General features: G+C 42.5%; 1 protein-coding gene across 14 annotated transcripts in view; it reads left to right on the top strand.

The window, feature by feature from the left end:
* FOXN3 (forkhead box N3) overlaps positions 1-21,395 on the top strand; it is an 884,367-nt gene that overhangs the window by 811,868 nt on the left and 51,104 nt on the right. For all 14 annotated transcript variants that reach the window (XM_078660028.1, XM_078660029.1, XM_078660036.1 and 11 more), the window contains one exon: positions 21,009-21,117. In XM_078660028.1, coding sequence (XP_078516154.1) covers positions 21,009-21,117 — 109 coding nt within the window. The remainder of the gene's footprint in view (positions 1-21,008; positions 21,118-21,395) is intronic.

Here is a 21,395-nt window from a genome sequence, read left to right as displayed (position 1 = left end):
TCTTTGTTTCTCCAGTGTGTGTTATTTATTATGGAACACGCCCTGTATCTTTTGTTATATGCATTTTGTGTTATTACTGTTTGATATCCAAAGTATAGGTTCAATCTAGCATCGGCAGTGCCGAAACTTTACTCCACGTGTTTCATTTGGCAGTATTTCCCGTATCTCTACTACTTAAAGCTTAAGTTGGATGTTTTCTTTTTACTGTGTATTTTTGGTATCTCTGAAGTTATGCGAGTATTTGGGTGCAACAGTTTCGGAATAATTATGGATATACCCAACTTGGCATATATTGGAATATCTTTTGAAAAACGTTAAGATTTGAATGTTTCTAGGTTAGAGGAACCAAAAGTTATTAAAACAAAGACAGTAGTGGTGCAGTGAATTGACAGACTTTTATAAGGTACTGGGTCCCCTTTCAGTTGTTTATTGCTGTATTTAGGCATTACATTGTTAATAATGGGGTGAAACTGTTGCCAAAACAGTATTACTGTCTTTAGTTAATGGAGGGGATAGGACTTTTTTGTCTGCATGAAAGATAAAATATTGCATAGTTAAATGTGGTTCAAGGAGAATGAAACGAAGGTGTCTTTCTTTGTCATTAAAATGTCTTGTTTCATTCGTGCAGATTGATGTGAAAGCAGAGCTACTGTTTTCAGAGAAGCAATCAGCAATTGTTTCATTAGGGCAATCAGGGTACAGAAACATCCCAATCGTAGCACCTCTCATTTTACCTTCTGATGTATTAAACCTTACAATGCCACCATGCCCAAGTCAGAAACGTACACTAAACATATATGATGGCTCTCTTAATATAAAGAAGTTGTTCACACAGTGTGAACCCAGAGCAAGCCCAAAACTGAAGATCAGTTCTGGCGCTTAACTGGGATAAGCACAATAAGAGAGGCACACGTTTTATTACAAGAATTACGAACATGCATGTTTGTTTTCTGCTGAGTGGACTGCTTCGGCACACTTCTTGTAGCAGACGCTAGTTTAGTCTTGGCACTAGAAGCAGCAGCGTTAATAATATGGTTTTGGTGTTCCTGAGCTTCGATGCATCACAGAATAAATATTCGTTTTTAAAATATCATTTTTAATTGGAATTTGTGAATGCGTTTACTTTCTTTCCTGAGAAACCGTATTTTGCACAACCTTGAGTCCTTTTGTATGAATGTGACATACAGTGAAAAACAGCGTGTAGTTCCAGCCACAGAATGTGCCTCATAATGCCACGTAACTTGCCTTACTCCCACCTTCATTTGGTCAACGCTGCTGCATAATTTGGTCCTCCGCTGCTGTATAATTCTAGTGGCCCTGACTATTTGACATGTCCAGTATCTGTAGCATAAGCTATACTCGTACTGTTTTCAGTGTGTGCTAAATGTTCGATGCCTACTGCGCATGTCACGCCCTTAGAAGCCGCGGTATATGTTTGCATTGGACTTGGTAATTCGAGTCCATGCTATAGATTTGGTAAATCCAGTGTATGTATATGCTTTGTAACTATAAACTATGAGACATCCTTGACACCTAGCATGTGTACTCGGATGGCTTACCACATACTTATGCACACTGATTGTAATGTATTCCAAGTCCATGAGGCCTTGGGTGCTATGTTCTTAATGGCTGCATCATCCACTGTTCGATTAGCGGTTTGCAGGCTCTGGCAGCATTTCACTTGCCAAATAATCCAGGGTTGTGTTAATTGCTACTTGGACGTCGGCTGTGTTCTTTGTGGTCTCTCTCTGCTATATGTTTGCTCATTGCAGGGTATGCTCTGTGAATGGTTGCTTCAGTTCTCTCGTTGATGGCAGCATTAGCTATATTCATAATGGCTGAGGTGCACGCTATGTTCTTGGTGCTGCTGTGTGTTGTGTATTTTCATTGGGTTACTATGTATTCTATACTTTTGCTGGATCTTCTTTATTCTTCAAGCATTGTGCCTGAAATGTGTGTTTTACTTTGCCTCGTTTGATGCCTGCAGTGTATCGCCTGTACCTGAGCACTGCAGTGTATGCTATACCCTTGAGCTTGCCTTGTATGTCATAGGTGTTTGCCTGCCGTGTTGTATGCTATTTTTAATGACTCCCCTCTTCCCCCTGGTATTGCCATTTGAAGGGCATGCTGATACTATCTTTGGCGGCTACATTCTTTCTACTTGGAGCACATGCCATGTGATAAACAACGTCACTGTATTATACTTATGTAAAGAGGGCCGTTTATACCATATCCCGAGGAAAAGGGTTCTTGCTTTCTGCTTAAGTTAGTGTTGGATATGTTCTTTTTGACTACAGATGATGCTGTATGCTCTGGTGGTACCATGTATGCTTGGGTGGTGCAACCTACCGTAGAGGCATGAAAGGTGCAATGTAGGGTATGCGTTAAATGGATGCCTGATTCTCTCTGTTGCCTTTAGTATTATTATTTGCATACTGACAATACAGTGTTCTCCATGATTGCTGGATGAATCTTATGCTATGTACATGGTGGCTGCAACATGTTGTGTATACTTGCTGCATGCTTGAGCACTGCTGCCTACACTGTAAGAAAGTTGCAGTCTATGCTGAACTCATCTTATTTGTATCATGGTATGTATATATGAGTACAAAATATTCTCTTTATCTATGTATTACGACTGCAGTGTGTTCTGTAAATATACTGGTGGCAGCGTATTCTAAATACGCAATGATTGCACATGTTCATAAAGTTAAAGCAGCTCCTAAACTCTATGGCTTCAGGACATATACTTGGTGGCTGTAGTGAATTCTGTATCCTTAGAAGCTGCTTGGTGGCTGCAGCCAAATACTTGATGGTTACAGTGTCTGCTGTGTAATTATCAGCATTACCTTGTAATTCTTGGAACTGCAATTTAAGCTATATGACTTACCTTGTTCTGTTTACTTTATGACTGCAATGTTTTTTATCTGAATGGGAACTGCTGGCTGTCACAGTATTGTGTTTTTTAAGTTGAGCCTAGCGGCAGTGCACATGCGCCGCTCACTCTGCGAGGCATGCAGTAGTCGAGTATGCTGGGAAGCCTCGCCTTCTCTCCGCCCATATTTTTGATTGGCTGGTGTCATTGTCCTTGGTAAATGCTGGCTTCCGATTGATAATAAGGCTTGTTAGTCCCTCCTTGTTACCGCCCTATCACCACTTGTTACCTCCCATGAGGACTGGATCTTTTACTTATGGCGTTACACGGTCTCCTTCATAAGTCGGTAAGCACTATTTTTTTTTAATTTGCAGCGCGTTCCACTTTTACTTTAACAGCCGCGCTTGTTTATTTAATTAATTTGCTGCACAGGATAAAAGGTAGCGTTTCTACTCACTTTTCTAACAAGCATTTGCAATGCAATAGGTGTCGCATTTACACGAGTTTGAGCGATTGACATTGCAAATAACAATGCCTTTTATGTATGTTTTTGTTTTAAAAACATAAATAAAAGGCATTGTTATTTACAATGCCAATAACTTAAACTCGCATAAATGCAAGACCTATTGCATATAAATGCTTGTTTTTCACTCCCTGTCGCAATATTGTTAGCCGTGAAAATATTGTATATATTCAGTTGCAGTAGTTGATGCTATATTCTTTGCAGCTGCAGGGCATGCTGAGTGCCTTTTAGCTGCACCGTATATTGTATGCGTGGTGGTTGCCGTGTATGATAAAATGTTGTTGGCTTCAGCATATGCTATGTGCTTGTTGGCTGCAGGGTATGCTAAATGCTTGGCAGCTGGAGTGCATGCAGTAAGCGTGTCTGCTACAGTGTACGGTTAATGACCACCGTTCCTACGTGCCTACGTACGAAAAGAAGAAACCGAGCATTCTCATAGTTTAAAGCGAAAAATGGCCGTTATAATTTAAAGATAACAAATACACAGTTGGTAGTTGGTAAAAAAGAGATCGTTAAAACATTCAGGATATTTCACTGACTATATATAGGAAATCCACACCACCGTCAATATTGGCACACAAGTTACCTGCTTCCTTATTTCAGGCTTTGTTTGTCAAATTTTGGGATCATACTGCAATGGTGTTTGTCTGGAAAAAAAACTTGTGTCCCCCAAGTAAGACGCTTTGTGTCTAAAATGCAGAATACCATTTTTGCAAAAGCGCTAGCCTTTAAAAGTTTTTCCACAATACATTCAGACTGTAGCTTTAGTGGCAGTGCTTTTAGATAGCCACTTCTCACCAAGCTTGAAATACTCAAAGAACAATATCCAAAGGTTTGGACCCCTGTGCAATAAATGTGATGTTGGGCACCCCACCATCACATAGCAGCTATTTCTGCTTTAGCTCCCAGAAGCCAAGCTTAATGTTTGATTCAAGGGAGTTCTTGAAATAGCCGCTTTTTCAAGTAGTGCTTTGTAATAGTGTTAACATACTTCTAAGCACTTCCAATTTATTTTCATATAAAGGAACTGATCGTGCTTGGAGACAGTGGGCCAGTTTTACAAAGATTTGCCTGTGAGTAAGTGTGGTTTATTCTAGTAGTACCATTGATTTACTCCCTGAATTCAAGAGTAAGCCAGCAGCACTTAAAAAGTGAGCTGCATATAATCAGAACCAAATGTTTGTGAATCGGGCCCATAGTGATTTTCAAAGGACCAGGTGCTTGGCCAAGTGTGGCAGCCGGTATATCTGGACCTTATTTACACAGTAAACTAATGTAACCACTAGTGTTGTAGATGGGTGTTGTAGGGTAAGATGATAACATTTGTGTCGCCGTCTAGGTACTGTTGTGATACCACAGTTGAGTCAAATTCACTACCAACACTGGAATGGATTTCTCAAGGGTTTGTTTGGGAAGTGTTTCAAATGGTGTTGTATTTAGGGAGAAGAGTTCTTGTCAAGATGTTTAGATTTACAAACGAGCAGCTATCTTATAGTGTGTTTATTCCCGATATTTTAATGGTCCTTTTCCAATTCTTGAAACCAAGCTGAAAAAGGATTCTACGCAGTCAGTGAGACTTTGCTGAATAATGCGAATGCCTCAAATCAATACAGACTCCATGGTTTCAGATATCCAGCTAAGGTCAGTCTGGACACTGAAAGATCTCTGAGTTTGGCACTTATTAACTTTTGTATATGCTGAATCATCGATACTCGGAAAGGAAATAGTGAGCTAGCCATTTTTATTCAGACCCGGTGTCATCGACATCTAAACTGGCTGTTGGCTATGTCCCAGTGCCAGCCCTTCTGATTGGGAATTATCAGCTGTTACATAGGAGCTTCAATGACTGTTTTTTCTTTCTTAGCGTATTGTAAATACACAAGAATAACGCAAATCAATCCGAAGCACTCAGAAGATTTCTCTGTGAGATGTGCCACTACTGGAGAGATCCTTGCATCTTTTGGACCTCATTCTGTGTTATGCTATGGGGAAACCACTTCCTATTCCTAAATATACCAGTGGGACGAAAGTGTTTAAAATACGCAGATCGCATCGAAATTTCTGGTCTTGCTTGCAACATTGTTCTTTGGTTCTTGTGATCATCTACAGAAAAACTGTGGTTATACCTGTGCTGTAGATCTTGGATGTAGATATTCCATACCAGTATGTTTTAAATAATACCAGGCCTGATTTCGTGCTTGAGCTCTCACCACACACCATTGAGGATTTTGAAGCTGCCTGGACAGTGTTGTGTATTACTGTCAAATTGATCATAGTATTTATGAAACTACTAACTGATATATGAAATATGAGTGTGCTATTCTGTTTTATAGAGAGCTGTTTAACTTTGATGCATTTAATTTTATTGACTCTGAAATCAAGATAGATCTAAAATCTTGTATTGCTAAGTCCTGATTTGGCAGTATAGTGTCATCTATATACCAATAAGTAAAGAAAAAAGATCACTAATGCATTAATTGTAAGAAGTCCCAAGGCATTTTGAGGTACTTCCAGGTATCTGAGGAGGCCCACAGAAGGAATTTAAAAAAGGAACTGCAGTTGTTAACACCTTGCTTAGAAAACTGTGGCTAATCACTTGAGGTCTTGTTGAATTGCTGTATATAGACAATTTATGCCTGTTTTGCTCAGTATGCAAGAACACTCGACTTTAATCTGGTGTGTGTGTGTGTAATCCATGAAACATGACCAATTTTTGATGATACGGAATATGTAGAGCATTTTTAATTAAGAAGCCAGATGTGTTTAAATGGAAGGGGTATTGATACATATGGTTCCGCAGATAATTATATGCATCCTCGAGATTGTTGGGAAAATGTAGCCCCAGTAGAAGTGAGTCACTGCATTTCATTTTAGGATGCATCTGTTTATTTAATGAGGGCGAATTTGCCTGGGGAAAACAGGAGCTGCTGTGTTTTACTTATTTGCTAACCAGTCAGTTTAAGGGTTAAATCAATATGCAGTATGGTTTGGTAGTGATTATTTCCAGTGTACGTACCTTGGGGCACCACCAAAACATGATGGATCTATGAAAACAATGTACCGTTATAGCTTCGAGTGTGTGTGTGTGTGTGTGGGTGTATATATATATATATTCACTGAAAAAACCATAGGTTATAGACCATATATAGTTAGGAATTAGCATTTAAAAAACCTTATTTTACTCACACAAAACCATTGAAATTCCATATATAGTTAGTTGCACTAACTATATATCGCGCACCCGCAATCCACTGCTGATCATGTCACATATTACATCATTCATGACATGGTCAGTGACATCACTGATGACATCACTGATGACATCTCAAATGACATCACTGATGACAACATCCAGTGACTGTATGTTTCTGTAAAGTTAAAATATGTCTTACATATTGAAGAATGAGTGGATGTATAAGTGTCTGGATGAAGGATTTAGTAGGTGCGTGACTGACTGTATGAGTGAGTGATTAAATGTGTCTCACTGAATGCATGGGTTAGTGACTAAACTGTCTTAATTTGTGCATCATTATGTCTGTTGTGATGTAAACTGCTGCATGTGTTGATCATTAGCTATACGAGAGGCTATATGTGTTATTAATTGGTTGCCCAAGTATTTCTATGGGAGATTGAGTTTGTGTGGGGGTGGCTGGAAGGTGTGTGACTCTATGCATAGATGTGTGAGCAGTTTATTCACTAGGTGTATGAGTTCAAGACTGCATGTGGAAACAGCTACATGGGCAGTTGACTGTGTGCATGAGTGTATTGATGAGTGAATGGATATCTCAATGCTACATGTCATAGTAAGTACATATGTTAAACACAGTACATGTGAGAGTTGGCATATATAAATAACTGTGCATGAGAGCCACTGAATGAGTGAGTGGTTGTATCGATCATTGTGAACTTGTATCAGGGATTGTATAAGAGAGTAAATATGTGTTAGTATATGTTTCAATAAGTAAGGTGTGTTTAACTGTATAGTTGAAGAAATGGAGGTGAGATTGTTTCTTTGCATGACTGACTGGGTGTGTGAGTAACTCCATGCATGAGTGGCAGTGTGTGAGTGTCTGTATACACTGAGTGTATCTAAGGTTATATTAGAGTCTGAAGAGGTTTATCGTATTAGCACAAGAATGATGTCAAATGAGATGTCATCAGTGATGTCATCAGTGATGTCATTTGAGATGTCATCAGTGATGTCATCAGTGATGTCACTGACCATGTCATGAATGATGTAATATGTGACATGATCAGCATGGATTGCGGGTGCGCGATATATAGTTAGTGCAACTAACTATATATGGAATTTCAATGGTTTTGTGTGAGTAAAATAAGGTTTTTTAAATGCTAATTCCTAACTATATATGGTCTATAACCTATGGTTTTTTCAGTGAATTTCAATGGTTTTTTAATAGCAAATATCATAAGCTGTCGAATGTCAAGTACGTGGTAAGTAAAAACATTTTCATGTTTATGCACACTGATCTGCTTTGAATGCTGCCCCCCACCCCTCATTTCTATTAGGAGTACTCTCTCTTTGCAGATAGTGAAGGGTAGTTAACGCAGGCCTTTGCCCCCGTTGCCCCCGTTGTAATCCGTCGTGCCTGCTTCTCTCTCCATTTGATTGATTGTTCTCTTTGGTTCATTCTCTATTTACAAACAAGCACAGAGTCGCAATACTCTGTTTAGTCTTTGCAGATAGCGAAAAATCGTGTAAAAAAACAAAAGGAATCGAGCAAAATCAGTAGGCCACTAATGGGATCTCTTTTTGACCTCCCTAAAATAGAAACATTAGGAACAACCTGTTGATAATACCAATGTGTATGTACATAAGCGGCGTTCATTTGTGTTCACAGTACCCCTTGTTGATTGTTTGAATCGAGCATTGAATTGTTCGAAGTTGATTCTCTTAAGAATCTTCTCTGCCTGCAAACGAGGAAGAATAGGAATATTCTCTCTCCCTTTGCAGATAGTGAAGGGTAGGTAACGCAAACCTTTAACACGTCGTGCCTATTTCGTTCCTCATTGATTGATTGTTTCCCCAAACATTGACTGTTTGGGAATTGGTTCTTTTTGGAGGTATTCCCTGTTTGCAAATATACGTAGGAAAATCTTTGCAAATAGTGAAAGGGTACGTAATGCGGACCTTTCTCCCCCGTTGTAATCTGTCATGCCTATCTACTCCCCACTGATTGATGCACCTGTTTCACCCGGACCATTTACTAGAGATACGTCATCTGGCCCGACCAGAGAGCACCCCTAGTGAAAAGGACATATGCAATAATAACGAAGTGATCACTGTATCCTGTTAACAGAAACTTTAGCATGAAACAACCTGGAAAGAAAAGAATAGGAAAACGAAAATCAGTAGGCCACTGATGAACATGAACTTTTATTAAACAACGAACAAAGAAACGATAACATAACGTAATGATAAAACCTATTAATGTCCTAGAAACAAGAAAACGTTAAATTATGCCAGTGGTGAGAGACCAGAAAAACAGTAAGAGAAACCAAATCACCCCTCGCTGTCCCACCGCCTGCCACGCCAAAAAAATCGATAGACTAGGGAAAATGCAAGTCAGTAGAACATCCGCCCCCACTCTGGAAACTTCCAAGGTGGGGCAGGGTTGCGGCTACGCCCAGCCGGGAGCAGCCCATATAAGGCGGGTCCTGCTGCCACGCCTCGGCCAGGAGATCCTAACGTAGGGTGTAGCCGGAGGAGAGGCCGAGGCCAGCGGGACCCGGCCAGGGGATTGCCTTTACAACGCTGAACAGTTGCAGGGGGGGAATGTCTCCTCGACCCTCCCCTCTCTCTCCCAGTCCGGCCGCGGTGGCCCTTGAGAGTTGCAGGTAGTCCCGCCACATGCTCTTCCGGTCCGGCCACCAACGGTCGGGGGGCCGAGGCCGACAGGATCCGGCTGCAGCCGATAAACCAAGAAACCCGTTCATGGGGCCAGAGCCAGGGGCGTCCGGCCGACATCTACCGGAAGCCCGGCCCGAAGACGGACGGGACACTTCTTCTTTCTTGAATAATGGCTGCGACAACACTGGGGGGGGATGTCTTGCACATGCCTCCGACCCCCCCCCCCCCCTCGTCCTCATCGCCTGGTCCGGTCATAACAAATCTCAAGCGAGACGCCGTGGGGTGCACTGGGAGGGAGAGACGGTGCGAACAGGCCTCTCCCGCCTCCCCAGGTGGAGGCTTCCCAGCTGCACCCTCAGCGCTCCAGGCGCCCGGAAAAGGGTTCTTCCACTGTGGCCATGCTGCAACGTCTCGCCCGGCAGGGTGGAGCCCGTCCGCTCATTTGACCCCGCGATCGCCAGTAGCTACCGAACTCTCAAAATGGCGGTCGACCTGGCAAGAGCGGGCCCAGCATAAAGAAATGGCCCGGTCACTGGTTGACTCCACCACCGTAGTCCTCCACGACCTTGAAGATTCTAGAGGAGCCGCGGGAGTCTCCGACCCCCGATGGGGAATGACTGCCATGATCGCCCGTGGAGTGACGAAACTGTATCCGCGGGACGTCGGCGCTCCCATGCTGGCGCCAGCCTCACTTTGAATTACTAGAATCCTGCAGACCTCAGTTCCGGTGAAAGCACAGTGTGACCCGGTAGGAAAAATTGTTGCACCCCCTCCCCTTTTTGACTGATAGTTCAAACCACCGATCCTTTCCTTTGCCCTTTTAACGGAACTTTGGACTGCCTCCCCCTCTTTTACATTTTCTAGAGAAAACAAAACATTAACCACTACATTAGCATAGCAGTTGACACCAGAACTGTTTTCAAATTGAAAACCAACAACATCTTCAACAGAATCCTTTTTGTTTCTGCTGTGACCCTGCTACAGCACAGGCATTGTCCCCACCAGTAATTCTGCAATGCCGGTAAGAATAGCTGTGGTGCCTACTGGACTCACTCACCCCCGCGGCGCCCCACGCCGTTATTTGCTGGGCGGCAACTTACTAGACATCACTTTCGTGCCATCTAGATTTCAGCGCGTTCTGCTGCCTTGGAACTATTCGCACAACAGACTGCTACTGACGACCCACCCCCAGGCAACATCTTCTGAATTTTCATAATTTGAAAGAACTCGTTGTTTAAATGTTTTTACTGTTTTTGTTTTGTTGTATATATTTATATGTTATTAAAGTTTTATATTCCTACTACTTTGTTGGAGTGCTATATATTTTTAATGTGACACATAATTGTAAAAACTTTGATGTACAAAGAGTCATTCCTGGAATCTTCCGCTTCAGGCTCGGTCCCCTCCCCAATCACAATACAGGATGGTTTTCAGATAGTAGGAACACGTGTGGTGTGACGGATCTCATCGGGTGTGGGCCTTGATCTACTATAACTCCTTTGAAGAGGGGTGATTCTTTACAGCTGGGGCCATAAACTACATCTGCAGGGCTAGGTGATAGCCTGGACAATCGGACACAGAGGAAGAGGAGTGTCAGAGGGTGCGGTAGTGAATAGGGCGAAAGGGAGGTGTCGGGCGGGCACAGAGTGTGATTTTCAGGGAAGAGCAGCGCAGATGGGGGGAGGTTTATTGCCGATGCATAAGACAGAGAGCGGGGGTGACCAGTGCCTGGGGAAGATGCTTGCGAGGGTGGGGAGCCATGCTACGAATCGACAGCGTGCAGAGAGTGGGTCTGGTCAAGGCATCTAAAATGGCTGCCGTGCACGACAAAAGTGTGGCATTTCAAAAAAGGCAAGATGGCGCAGACAATGTTTTTCAACACTTCCTCATTTCCTTCTAATCGAACGTTAACAGACGTTGGTGCATATTACCAAAGTTACGCGATATTTATCGCTAACGATGCTTACCAACGAATTTTTTACCGCTAAGCATCGTCAGAAATTATCGAAGATAAACCTTGCTATTATCAAGGTTTATCGCAAATGCGATAATAAACGGCCGCAATGCATGAATATCGCTAAAAAGTCAGCGATATTCATGCATTACCGAGCTAATGCTCTTAGCCATGTTATCCACCTCCCATTGGATAACATGGCTAAGAACTGCTCAGGGCAGGTATAACTTTTTTGAGATATTCGCGCTTAGCACGAATATCTCCAAAAGTTGGTAATAGGAGATAGATATCTTGCATGTTGTAATGCAAATTATTGTGGTATATGGAACTCATACCATAATCTCTCAGGAAAGCAGAAACTGATCCTTTTGGGACCGCCTGAAAAGGCCTACGGGGTGAGGGGTACTCTACTTTGCCCCCTTTTCACGTTCCAAACTATTTTATTTTACTCTCTTCTGTAATTACACAAAATAGCATCGGAGACACACAGTGAGAGAAAGGAGGCCGGAGATGAAGAAGAGATGTCAAATACACATTGGAGATAATATAGTGGCAGAAGGGAAGTAAATATGAGTAAACTTACCATGTAACATAAAAATGTTGCACTCTATACTATAAGTCTCATTTTATACTACAATCACTTCGCTACAACCTCATAAATTAAAAATAAAAATGAATAATGTCTCAAACAATTTTTGATTTCTAAATATAAATTTATTCTTCAGAATTTTCTAAATTTGAAAGAACTAGTAACATGTCCTCATCAGCAATTTCCTCATGAAAAGTCTGCAATGATGATTCTTGTAACTCTATGGTCTCCAAACATTCGATAAATTCGCCATCAACAGATTGATCAAAAAAATCATTCAAGTCATCTCCTCCTTGTGACAATATTTCATTATTGGTGCTGTCAATTTCAATCAATGTAGTGGAATCATTCAAGTCATCTCCTCGTGACAATATTTCATTATTGGTGCTCTCAATTTCAATCAATGTAGTGGAATCATTCAAGTCATCTCCTCCTTGTGACAATATTTCATTATTGGTGCTGTCCATTTCAATCAATCTAATGGAATCATACAAGTCATCTCCTCCTTGTGACAATATTTCATTATTGGTGCTCTCAATTTCAATCAATGTAGTGGAATCATTCAAGTCATCTCCTTGTGACAATATTTCATTATTGGTGCTGTCCATTTCAATCAATCTAATGGAATCATACAAGTCATCTCCTCCTTGTGACAATATTTCATTATTGGTGCTCTCAATTTCAATCAATGTAGTGGACAATTCAAAAGAAATTGCCACGGTCTCTTCATTGTGAGCCATTTTATTTTGAAATTGCTTGCTGTAAATTGCAGAAAAAAATAATCACTTTCATTTATCGTTTTTAGTAATACATAATATAAAACTAACTTTATCAAGTATTTAGTATAACAGAAGGACTGCAAATAAATAACAGAAAACATTTTTCAAATTATCTTCAAGTGTACAACATAGTTCCCCTTACAAAGAAATTGCCACGGTCTCTTCATTGTGAGCCATTTATTTTGAAATTGCTTGCTGTAAATTGCAGAAAAAAATAATCACTTTCATTTATCGTTTTTAGTAATACATAATATAAAACTAACTTTATCAAGTATTTAGTATAACAGAAGGACTGCAAATAAATAACAGAAAACATTTTTCAAATTATCTTCAAGTGTACAACATAGTTCCCCTTACAAATTAACAACTCACCTTTTTAAAAGTAGGAGAAGTGTTAGTACTGTGTAAATCAAACACCAGAAATTCACCACCAAAAATTCCTCACAAATGTACCTCAGACAGTAGTATCACAAAATGGCTGTGGTTTCCTCTCATTTGACATATATACATAACCAATTAACTTTCATCACACACAAATACAAAACCAAAGTAACATTTTAATTGGTTCTAAATTTCAACACTTTCAAATGTGTTTGCCCCATGCAATTTTCCATAGGACATTTACATACGTCTACAGCCTGAATGGCTGAACGGAATTACACCAAACTTGGCAAAATGGTACATCAAACCTAAGAGGTCAGGAAGGATCTACTATGCCCCCTTATGGTCATTTCCCCCTTCGCTTTGGCCTCCTCTTGTCTCTCAATCCTACCGAGAGACAAGATGGCGGCCGCTACGGACTGTTTGGAATGTTGACAGACGCCGGAGAACCAATCAGCTTCGCAAAGCTCCGTAACGCGAAAAGTACGTGAAGCGGAGCGCTGTTACAGATATATATCTTTTTTTGAACGTTAATTTCTCAAAATCCACTGGAGCACATATATTGAGACCTAGCAAAGGCACATCGGGCTACCAGTCCCTAATATTTTGCCAAGTTTCGTGCAAATCCATTCAGCCGTTCGATTATTATTATTATTTTTTTTTTTGCCCCGCGGGGCCCTTTTAAAACCTCCACATCAAACCTAGGGGGTCAGCGAGGATCTACTATGCCCCCTTATGGTCATTTGCCCCTTCGCTTTGGCCTCCTCTTGTCTCTCGATCCTACCGAGAGACAAGATGGCGGCCGCTACGGACTGTTTGGAATGTTTACAGACGCCGGAGAACCAATCAGCTTCGCTTCACAAAGCTCCGTTGCGCGAAAAGTACGCGAACTGGAGCGCTGCCCGGTCCGCTGTTACAGATATATATCTTTTTTTGAACGTTAATTTCTCAAAATCCACTGAAGCACATATATTGAGACCTACAAAAGGCACATCGGGCTACCAGTCCCTACAATTTTGCCAAGTTTCGTGCAAATCCATTCAGCCCTTCGAGCTAAAAGTGAGGCCAACCGCCCTATGGAAAACTCAATGTTAAAAACACGTTTTGGGACCCCCCTTTTTTCTCGGCCCCCCCTTGACGAACCCCCCCCAAATTTTCAAGGGCTGCTCAGAAACAAAATGTGCCATTTTCCTGAAAATTTCAGCCAATTCCGTCCACAAACGCCAAAGTTATTAGACATAGAATTTTCAAAAATCCCATAGAGAAAAAATCCTAACTATATATACCTACTGGCGACCGCCAGTAGGTAATATATATATATATATATATATGAAACACCATCTTCTCCCAAAATTAGCAGAAGCAGAGACCTCAGCGGGGAAACAGGAGACACCATTTATTAAGCTGTTGTTGGGCATAATGCATTTCGGCCTGGATTAGGCCTTCCTCAGATGCCAACGAAAGTGTTCAGGCGACTCTGCTGCTCGAAAAAGTAGTCCATGCCGCAATCCTATTTGTAGATAGGCGCCACGCCCACCGATGGAGTGGAATCACGCAGCCTGCCGCTCGTAGGAACTGCAGGGTCCATAATGCAACAGCCAGGTGAGTGCTGCTGGTGGTGTGTCCAAGTGGACAAACGTTGATGCGGCAATGTGGCGAGCAGCAAAAGTCAGTAACCCGCAAAACAATCAGCATGCTCCCTCCGGTCCCCTTTGCGTTCCAGCCTCCTAGTCCCGATGTGTAGCGAGCAGGGACCCAACAAAACAGTGCTAGTGAGTCCCCCGTGAAGTCACGGTTCAGCCATTGCTGCCGCCCAGGAAAACACCGATGTTCAGAGGCGGGCTTGTGACAGTAGCAATACCTTGCTTAATTATGAGACTGCAAACGCAGGGTCCAGATGTGTCCAAGCCTCAAAGTGGAACGGGGTCACTGAAGCGCATTATCTGGAAATGCGCGCAAAATGAAACACCATCTTCTCCCAAAATTAGCAGAAGCAGAGACCTCAGCGGGGAAACAGGAGACACCATTTATTAAGCTGTTGTTGGGCATAATGCATTTCGGCCTGGATTAGGCCTTCCTCAGATGCCAACGAAAGTGTTCAGGCGACTCTGCTGCTCGAAAAAGTAGTCCATGCCGCAATCCTATTTGTAGATAGGCGCCACGCCCACCGATGGAGTGGAATCACGCAGCCTGCCGCTCGTAGGAACTGCAGGGTCCATAATGCAACAGCCAGGTGAGTGCTGCTGGTGGTGTGTCCAAGTGGACAAACGTTGATGCGGCAATGTGGCGAGCAGCAAAAGTCAGTAACCCGCAAAACAATCAGCATGCTCCCTCCGGTCCCCTTTGCGTTCCAGCCTCCTAGTCCCGATGTGTAGCGAGCAGGGACCCAACAAAACAGTGCTAGTGAGTCCCCCGTGAAGTCACGGTTCAGCCATTGCTGCCGCCCAGGAAAACACCGATGTTCAGAGGCGGGCTTGTGACAGTAGCAATACCTTGCTTAATTATGAGACTGCAAACGCAGGGTCCAGATGTGTCCAAGCCTCAAAGTGGAACGGGGTCACTGAAGCGCATTATCTGGAAATGCGCGCAAAATGAAACACCATCTTCTCCCAAAATTAGCAGAAGCAGAGACCTCAGCGGGGAAACAGGAGACACCATTTATTAAGCTGTTGTTGGGCATAATGCATTTCGGCCTGGATTAGGCCTTCCTCAGATGCCAACGAAAGTGTTCAGGCGACTCTGCTGCTCGAAAAAGTAGTCCATGCCGCAATCCTATTTGTAGATAGGCGCCACGCCCACCGATGGAGTGGAATCACGCAGCCTGCCGCTCGTAGGAACTGCAGGGTCCATAATGCAACAGCCAGGTGAGTGCTGCTGGTGGTGTGTCCAAGTGGACAAACGTTGATGCGGCAATGTGGCGAGCAGCAAAAGTCAGTAACCCGCAAAACAATCAGCATGCTCCCTCCGGTCCCCTTTGCGTTCCAGCCTCCTAGTCCCGATGTGTAGCGAGCAGGGACCCAACAAAACAGTGCTAGTGAGTCCCCCGTGAAGTCACGGTTCAGCCATTGCTGCCGCCCAGGAAAACACCGATGTTCAGAGGCGGGCTTGTGACAGTAGCAATACCTTGCTTAATTATGAGACTGCAAACGCAGGGTCCAGATGTGTCCAAGCCTCAAAGTGGAACGGGGTCACTGAAGCGCATTATCTGGAAATGCGCGCAAAATGAAACACCATCTTCTCCCAAAATTAGCAGAAGCAGAGACCTCAGCGGGGAAACAGGAGACACCATTTATTAAGCTGTTGTTGGGCATAATGCATTTCGGCCTGGATTAGGCCTTCCTCAGATGCCAACGAAAGTGTTCAGGCGACTCTGCTGCTCGAAAAAGTAGTCCATGCCGCAATCCTATTTGTAGATAGGCGCCACGCCCACCGATGGAGTGGAATCACGCAGCCTGCCGCTCGTAGGAACTGCAGGGTCCATAATGCAACAGCCAGGTGAGTGCTGCTGGTGGTGTGTCCAAGTGGACAAACGTTGATGCGGCAATGTGGCGAGCAGCAAAAGTCAGTAACCCGCAAAACAATCAGCATGCTCCCTCCGGTCCCCTTTGCGTTCCAGCCTCCTAGTCCCGATGTGTAGCGAGCAGGGACCCAACAAAACAGTGCTAGTGAGTCCCCCGTGAAGTCACGGTTCAGCCATTGCTGCCGCCCAGGAAAACACCGATGTTCAGAGGCGGGCTTGTGACAGTAGCAATACCTTGCTTAATTATGAGACTGCAAACGCAGGGTCCAGATGTGTCCAAGCCTCAAAGTGGAACGGGGTCACTGAAGCGCATTATCTGGAAATGCGCGCAAAATGACACATCGGGCTACCAGTCCCTACAATTTTGCCAAGTTTCGTGCAAATCCATTCAGCCCTTCGAGCTAAAAGTGAGGCCAACCGCCCTATGGAAAACTCAATGTTAAAAACACGTTTTGGGACCCCCCTTTTTTCTCGGCCCCCCCTTGACGAACCCCCCCCAAATTTTCAAGGGCTGCTCAGAAACAAAATGTGCCATTTTCCTGAAAATTTCAGCCAATTCCGTCCACAAACGCCAAAGTTATTAGACATAGAATTTTCAAAAATCCCATAGAGAAAAAATCCTAACTATATATACCTACTGGCGACCGCCAGTAGGTAATATATATATATATATATATATATATATATATAATTTTCGCCTTTTAGATATAACTAATAAAATATTGAATTTAGAGGAACAGGAAGTGACAACGTCTCTGGTATGCTTCCGTATTCATATGCTCTTTAATAAATAAGAAATAACACAATTGCTTCTGAACTTGACTCTTTTCTATTTTAATGCATTTATATAGTGCGCGTGCGCCCTACGAACAGGGTCTGTAATCTGTATGTTGGACATACTTCCTGCAACAAGTTAATTAATTGAGACATGTTTGTCCAAAAAACGGTTGCACAAGTGGTTCTGTGGCCAGTGCCAGGGGATGTTCTCACCTGCTTACTTTGAACCATCATACATCCCTATCTATCTAGTTATCTGTCTGTCTATCCACACACACATATGAACACACAAATAATACATATATTTATACACACATAAATAAATCATGGCTTTTGTTTAGATTTGAAATGCAGTCTTTACCAATCTTTGAAATGCAGATCAAGTAGCATTAAATTAAGTTGGCTTATATTTTCAAGCTAGTGGCTCAGTGGCACAAAGGCCTTTATAACTTTCTGTATTACCAATAATATTGTTATTAAGACATTAACTACAGGTCTGGACAGGGGGACACCCTGAAATCAGCCTGATAAGTTGGCGGACACGGAGCTCATTACTGATGTGCTATTCTGAGTGCACTTTTGAATTTGTTTTAATTTGTTTGAAGTGGTTGTGTCTGTGGAGTTTCATATTGTGTTCGGTGAGTTAGAAAATGAGCAAATATGTTCAGGTAATGGAAATCAAAAGGAAATGTGGAACTTCATGAATTATACGTGATTTTTAAATTAAGGTTCCCCTTACATTGTTATTAAAGTCTAGGGGAACGGATCATGCTGGAAAAGCACTCTTAATGGACAGTGTCAGACACATAAATGTCGGTCTGATTGTTAACAGGCAGGTTTACATGTACAACCATATCCCTATGCAAGTCTACAAAATGATCACTGTATTTCATAGCACCACCAAGCAGTAACATCTGCTCTGTGACAACCTTTGTGACCAGGTAACGTTGTATAGCAGTCACTTATCAGAACCATCCACTTCATCAAAAGTGCAAAACGTAACAGTTAGTGGTGTTTTTGTGACTAGCAATGTGGCCCCTCTGTGCACTTTAGTTTTTTCAGGATTCAATTTACTTTTTCTCTTGACCAAAAGTACCCATGGCTTGCTATTATTTTCCAAATTTCAATAAAAATAATGAAGTTCTTCTGTGTTTTCTAAAGAAAGAAATACCTTCTCATTTGGGTTATTCTGATAGTCCTTGTTTTTCTCCCCGCCTTCCATAAGGTGAATCGAGGGCACTAGGGCTTTTTTGCGGGTCTGAGAGGACCCTCAGAGTGCAGCAAGTTTGCCCCAAGTGTATGTGATGTCTATGTGTTGACTATCATTGTGCTCTGGAGTGCTTAGATATCCTCAGTAAGGTTCAGGGCAAGCATACATGACGTGAACCCCAGCTACATCCATGCTGGTGTGCAGTTCAAAGCAAACAACTACATAATTGTTAGTTTTTTGCTGGCACCCCTATTTGCCTAATGCTGTGCTTGACAGATTGCATGACCATTTGGGTACGGCCTTTATGGGCTAAGTACCGAAATTCCTTTACTTGACTTCATAGTAAGTAATATAAAAACAAAATTCGACCCCTAAAGCTACCCTCACAAGAGGACCTGCAATAGAACCCGGTATATTTTTTTACCTTGTATGTCCTCACCAAATCCAAGACTGCTTCCATTTAGATTGAAGGAGAAATATACACATAGTTATATCTTCAGTGCATGTTACTGTAATACTCGGACTGAAGAAATAATTAATATGTTCAATCCATGCAATTGTTGCACAACTGGCTCAGTGCTCCTTCTAACGGCCTCTGACAGATGCAAAGCTGAATTGTGATATCAGCAGCTGCCTCATTTGCACCCTGAGCCGTGGTCTGTTGCTGCCTTTAGAACTTAGAAGGAATGTAAGTTAGTTGTTGGGACAACAAAGAGCTGTGGAGCATTGAAACTACTTTCTGGTAGGTTACAAGGCCTAATCAGTACTTTTTCAGGAAGAAGGGTGGATGCCAGCTCTATCCGAGCTGTTCCTGTATGTAGCGTAGTTTGTCTCCCAACCACACTGTGTAGCAGAAGCTTCTCAGCTACAACAGCTTACTCTTTGACACAAATATTAATGTGGAATTCTAAAGTAAGCTAGCGGGAATAGAAAACTTGAATTAGAGCTGTATAACCAATTGTGGGGGCCTCGTCTAGAATAGTTTGTCCGGATTTGGGGATCACATTTTCTAATACCCCAAGAGAGTTTAGATAAAGTTCAGTGGGCACCTACCAAGATAGGACATTAACTGCCTGTCATAGAAATGAAAGACCATGCAAGTCCATTGGAACAGAGTATGGAGATCGTAGAGAAATTGTAGATGTTTAAATATTTCAGAGTATAAATATAATAACGGTAGGGGGCACATTTCGACTTTACCGTGGCATTTAGATATAGGTGTCATGCAGTAAAACCTATTGATGTTACATAATAGACCTCACAGTTAGGATGGATTCCTTGCAATGTTGACCTTCAGTTGTCTTTAGGAAATGTTAGGGCCTAGGATAAAAATAGAAAATACTGCAAAAACAAAAACTGAGGCGGAGACTTATCAGGTTTACAGTGTGGCTGCAGGAAGTGGCGCAAATAGGCCAAACAAGTCAAGCAAGCCACAACTATCAACATTATTCATTTCCTTTTCCTTGTTACCGCATCAGCAACATTTGCCTCGTTCAAAGGATTGCCCAACAGCATTGCAGATGCAGAGAATTAAACATAAAGACACAAAGTAGATGTGATATTTGAAGTAACCACTACAGCGGTTTGTGGCTCCTCTCATTGTAGGGATCAGGTAATGATCTACAACAACCACATCAGAGAGAGTTCTTTTTATGAACCTGTGGGCGATGCAGAATAAAGCTGCCAGCCATCCTGGGCTGGGGTTGGAGAGACCCCAGCTTGCTCCACCACAGCATCTTTCCATTGGAAAGACACAGGCTAGACACAGGGATCAATAAATGCTAGGTTGGATCTGCCGATTTAGAGGAGGCAGGTAAGTGGCCAGACTAGACAGGCCTTTATGTTCCTTAGTTCAGATTGGTTTGCTCATGCCTACACTACCATTCTTGTATCAGGTAAGTGGTTCTTGAGTAAATCATGCGGCTGTTTTGATCTGGATGCCTCCTATAGCGCTTTTTGATAGAGAGGACTTGATTTTCTAATAGCAGACTGTTTCTTGCTGTCAGTATATTTTACTCAGCACAGTTTCTGACATGTTCAGAACTTATGATTGGCCGTTCCTGTCCTCGTGTTTAACATTCTACGTTTTCAGGCTTTTTCCATGCCACTCAGCCCAAAGTGGATTTTTGTTTGCACTGAATTTGTGTCTTTTTTACTACTGAAGCTCTTTATACTTTACCCTGGCCTCACCTATCAATCGCTGCTGTTATTGTTATTTGGTGCTCATTTAGTTTCATGGTGAATCCAGCAAATGCTTCCTAATGCAAAGTATCCTTCCATCAGCTATGCATAATGCAGAGACCAATGCTCATAGCACTGGCCGGACCAAGAAAGTGTTTGCAATGAATGTTCGTCCCACAGACTGGAAAGCAAGTCCAATGATACGAGGTGGTGTTATCTATGATGCCAGTTCGGTCTCCGTCCAAAGTTTAGTCTGAACTTCAGCTCTAAAACAAACAAAATAGAACAGCATGGAGACATCATGGTGGCTGAACTTATGGTGTTTTTGCTTCTCTCCTCTGTTTCTGCAGTACCTCCTGGTGTCATACAGAATGGGGCCCATGGACTCAGCAGAGGTATGCTCGATGAAGTGAGGCCGGTGCCAATCAACCCCATTGGAAGCGTGACTGCTGGAATAAGGTGAGGCGAGCATGACACCATTAGGGCATTGACCCAGTTGATATGTTCCTGTGGTAGCTTTACAAGCTGGACAAGGGAAGTTCATTTTAACAATTATGTTATGTATTAATAATCTTTTTGCATAGTGTGCTGTGCAGTGCTATGCAGCTTTAGGGTGCTTTCGGGGACGAAGCAAAGCACCTCCAGGTAAGAAGCGACTACCACATGGAATATGGGCAGGTGTAGTTAAATGCTTTTTTTCAGAACTGAGATGGTCGTCCGTCCTTCATAATTCCATA

The sequence above is a fragment of the Lissotriton helveticus genome, chromosome 9 (genome assembly GCF_964261635.1).
Source record: "Lissotriton helveticus chromosome 9, aLisHel1.1, whole genome shotgun sequence".
Lineage (NCBI taxonomy): Eukaryota > Metazoa > Chordata > Amphibia > Caudata > Salamandridae > Lissotriton > Lissotriton helveticus.
Note: the sequence above shows the minus strand (reverse complement) of the source record. Positions and strands in the feature narration are given on the sequence as shown.